General features: G+C 35.3%; 1 protein-coding gene across 1 annotated transcript; it reads right to left on the bottom strand.

Annotated features, from left to right (window-relative positions):
* Positions 1-541: 541 nt before the first annotated feature.
* On the bottom strand, positions 542-3,082 carry LOC145764810 (uncharacterized). The gene is made up of 3 exons (XM_082576488.1): positions 2,889-3,082; positions 2,303-2,543; positions 542-1,899 (listed from the first exon to the last, which is right to left on the bottom strand). Exons 1-3 carry the CDS (start codon positions 3,038-3,040, stop codon positions 1,858-1,860), a joined length of 435 nt encoding a protein of 144 aa, XP_082432614.1. The 5' UTR covers positions 3,041-3,082; the 3' UTR covers positions 542-1,857.
* Positions 3,083-4,401: the final 1,319 nt, after the last annotated feature.

The raw sequence follows: 4,401 nt of genomic DNA, 5'->3' as shown, positions 1-4,401 counted from the left end.
TATTTTCTTCCACAAATAAACAAATCCGTGGCACACAATCTTCTGACACATCGGGGTACTAAATTGTGGAGTGAATTGGATGAATGTATTAAAAGCAAACACCTAGCTTTGTTTAAAAAACTTTATAAAATTACCTTGTTAAGTTCTTATTAAATCGTTAAAATCGTTCAGTTAAATTATTTTATCTCATGTAACCTCGTATTTGTGTTCTTAAACGATATGATTCATTATATGCTCATGTTTTCCCAGCTGGTCTTGATTCAATATTCTACAAAACCTTATATATACAATTCGATTTCGAAGCTACTGTTCCATCCATCATTATATTTTATTGATACAGTTATAATGTCTGATGCTGCAATGTAAGATGACTGATGACAGGCAGCACCTTGACTGGTTAACCGCAAGGTTGTTCGGTGCTGCCAGACCTTTCTATTGCCATATTTTGATTTGTATGTAATTGTGTTTCTTTATATCGAGTCGTATTAGAAAGGCAAATAAACAATATCTCTCTCTCTCTCTCTCTCTATTGATTGCATGATGAAAAGGCATTTGCTCGATGTATTTGTACAACGGTTAATGAATTTGTTCGAAGCACAGACACTATTTCAGGCATTCAGCTACGACTTTTGATCGATCTTCACTGGCTTTCGTTCTGTATTGCAGAGGGCTGCACACATAATTCGATTTTTGGAAAAGAAAAGCACCAAACGTGCTTTCATTTAGAAAATTAACAACGGATTACTACTTAGCAAATACAAGAAGAAATATATAAAGATCATCTTTAGTTAAAAGGATATTGTTCATTGTTGGAAATATTCTGCTTGTTCTTAAAGTGCAATTGACTAACTAGGTGTAGTTAAAGTGCCTTCTAGACAATTTTTGGGATGTCATAAGGTAAATGCAAAAAACTCAAATTCAATGCAATAAATTAGGTCTGCAGGTCAAAAAGCAAAATAAGTCATGCACGTGTTTTAACAGATGAAATTTTATTATGATTTTTAACTATCTTTTTAAATGGTATCATCAACAGTATCATAGCCGATGCGGCCTTTGATGAACTAGATGCTCAGTTCGTAAATTTTTCCAGTGTTCCCTTTGTCGCGCAGTGTCCCAAAGTGTTCTTGGTTGGCTGATTGATGTATTGAAATTGGATATAAATGTTGTTCTTTGTCTGCCACGAGCACGTTTCCCGAGAAGGCGGCCGCTTAGACAGAGATTTTCGAAATCTTCTTTTCTGATAATGTGACCGAGAAATTTGAGTTGCCTTTGAGTTATGTTGTTCAATAGTTCCTTATCTTGATGTACTTGGTTCAAAACTTCTGCATTTGTGATGTGATCAGTATATGAAATCCTGAGCATTCTTCTGTAAAACCACATTTCTGCTGCTTCAATGTTACGCCTAGTTTCTGTGTTGAAAGTCCATGTTTCACAACCATACTGGAGAACAGACCACACTAACACTTTGAGAAGTCGCACCTTCAGAAGAATAGAAAGCTTGCGTAAATGGTATAACAGCACGTAAACGTATACACGAGGTTGTTCAAGTTTTAAACTAAAGCAAATCTGTAAATAGTTTGCAACAAAATCGCTGCAGAAGCACACTTTTACAACTAACGCACATCAAACTTCAAATGTGTATATCGCCACCAAAATGTGGGCACGCAAAGAGAGTAAGAGAAAAGCTGCCCCCAGTTCTTTCACCGCATGTTTTACTTCAAGATCTTCGCTTGAAGATTGCCCGCACCAATCTTGAAAGGGCTTGACCCAACTATGGTCTAAATCCACCTTTCACTTCTTTTCAAGTGGAGGTTTACACTACGCATCGACTTTGATGATAAAGCATGAGCAAACTTTCTAATCTCGAAGTCTTGTTAATTGTACTCTGGTGGGAGTGATCTAAAAGCAAAGCAAATTGTTGAAATATAAACGCATTTGCAGAATTAAGTTGGAAATTATCAAAGCTACAAAACAATTTTAAATGTTCTTTTTTGCCTTTATTTCAATTCAAGTTGAAAAGAAATGCCATGCTGTTAACTGGGACAAAATGAGTTAATCAATAATGCCATTGAACATCTGTGAACTTCGATTAAATTAGTGTTTTTAGATTTTAAGTAAATCTGCAGGAATTCTTCAGGTAACGCCATATATAAGCCTAATGTTAAGTGACCAAAGATTGACTTCATTTAAACAACGCATCATTTTTAAAATACCACTTCGTGCAATTGTCCCCCAATAGATATAAAAGGCAAAAGATTTATTTATATTTTCTTTGAAACAAACCAACTCAAAATCAAAGTACCTCATTAGTGGCATTGGGAATAGGAAAACGATTTGTATTGTTGAAGGTAATCTTCGGAGCACTCTGCGGCTGCGACGATGTTGTAAATGGAGGAACAGGTCTTGGAACACCCGGAAACTCTTCTTCCAGTTGCTTGTGAAGTTCATTGATGTAGTCCACGGCTTGAAGAACTATGTCAACACTAGACGCGGGCTTTGGTTTGCATGATGGTACTACTTCACGCAGTTTCTTGTACAACGTTCTGTTGCAAAAGTAAAATTGATGATAAAATTGACGTTTAAATTTTCGTCTTTACAAAATAAATTTAATTCAAAGACATGAAAAATTAAACGCCCCCACAATGCGTAACATCGGTAGTCACAAAACCAATGCTTGGCGTAGATAAGTTTTAGTCAAGTAAAATTTATCTCATCCAGTCATCTACTACAAAAACCAATATTGCATCGCTTTGTGACAGTATGGATTTTCTTGGCTGCTGAATGCATTATTTTTATGAAAATGTGATATTCACAATAAAGCTCAGTACAAACCCTCAAATCGTACACATTAAAAATAACAGTTGCTTTTCAGTCTTTTTAAAAATTACCTCAGCTCTTCTCTTTCTTTTATATGCCTGGCTTTAAGTTGACAGATATGACGTTGTGTTGATTTCTCCCCACAATATTCATTAGGTCGATGATAAGTGGCACTTGGTATGTTGCGACTGTTATCTTCTTTCAACGGGCAAGCTTTAACCATTTTGTTATTTCTTAGTAATTTCTTCACTTGACCGACGTCTAACTTTTTTATTTAAGTTCTGACAAACTTAGCTTGCGAGTTGACTATTATAAGTGTTGCTTTTTTTTCTTTTCACTTTCGCGTCCTTTTTTTTAGCTTTCTCGTCAGCTCACTTTTTGACTTCTTCAAATGGCACTGCATTTCGCGATTTTTATGAATTAGTCGTATCATTTTTTATTAATTTGTTTTTATTTCTGACCATCAAAGCAAAACAATACATGGCAACACAGCATAGATCCAGAAAATACGTAGAGGTGACAAGACGTGAACGTTATGTCTTGCTTGAGGTCAAAACAGGATAATAAGTAAAACAAAGGGGGCAGAACGTAGACTCCTTGGACTTTTTTATAAGGTTTAAACTAGTCAAACCAGGGCCAGAAAGTTAAGATATTTTCGCCTTGTTTTGAGTTGAACATCTTTAGAAAATGCTTTCTCTTTTTTTTCAGATTTTTTATAAATCGCAAATCACCTCAGCGCACAGACTAGAATATTAGCAAACCTTTCATCTCGACAGTTTAAGTACTTTGATAAACGGACCAAGCTCGCAGATCGGCTTCTAGCAAGCAAAACAACTCTAGGAAGGCTGTCAAGAGTATAAGTCCATGTAAGCAAAACCAAATACATGTTGTTTGGGTCAAAGTTTGTCCGAGAAAATTCAAATCTAGAAATAACTTTTCAAAATACCAGTTTGCAACGCACAAACACCTACAAATACTTAGGAATAACATTTGATGAGTCGTTATCATGGAAACAGCACATCAATATAATCTCAACAAAACTTTCTTAAAGCTGTGGTGCTCTATATCGATTAAGAAAGTAAGTAAATTCCCAGACATTAAGAGCAGTTTACTATGCTCTAGTTAGTTCACTCCCACCTAATGTATGGTATTATCTGTTGGGGTCGTGTGTCTAAAACGGAACTGTATCCTTTAAATCTGGTACACAATCGCATCATTCGCTGTTTAAACTTCACCAAGATTAAGGACAGAATTCCCACCAAATCTCTTTTCAATAAAAGCAACTTGCTACAAATCGAAGACATGTTTTTAATAGAAGTATGTAAGTTCGTTTATAAAAGCAATAAAGGACATCTACCAGCAATTTTTTGTGAGTACTTTCGTCCTAGTAATGAAACTCATAACTATAATACCAGAGGTGCTAAGAAAGGTATGCTTTTTAAACCAAGAATGCATACAAAGCTTGGCCAACGCTAAATTAAATTTCTTAGAACAAACACTTCGAACAAATTACCGGAACAGCTAAGAAAAGTTCAAACAATTAGTATGATTTCTAAAAAATTAAAACTGCACTTAATGTCTGAG

This window comes from Aplidium turbinatum, chromosome 2, assembly GCF_918807975.1.
Source record: "Aplidium turbinatum chromosome 2, kaAplTurb1.1, whole genome shotgun sequence".
NCBI classification, from domain to species: domain Eukaryota; kingdom Metazoa; phylum Chordata; class Ascidiacea; order Aplousobranchia; family Polyclinidae; genus Aplidium; species Aplidium turbinatum.
Note: the sequence above shows the minus strand (reverse complement) of the source record. Positions and strands in the feature narration are given on the sequence as shown.

Bases quoted from the DNA above. Each gene is read 5' to 3' on its own strand.
- LOC145764810 (XM_082576488.1), bottom strand. From the start codon at position 3,040: ATGGTTAAAGCTTGCCCGTTGAAAGAAGATAACAGTCGCAACATACCA. The intron at 2,544-2,888 runs GTAATTTTTAAA...CTTTTGCAACAG, and splicing joins AAAGAAAGAGAAGAGCTGAG to AACGTTGTACAAGAAACTGC. The intron at 1,900-2,302 runs GTACTTTGATTT...CTTTGCTTTTAG, and splicing joins TTCCCAATGCCACTAATGAG to ATCACTCCCACCAGAGTACA.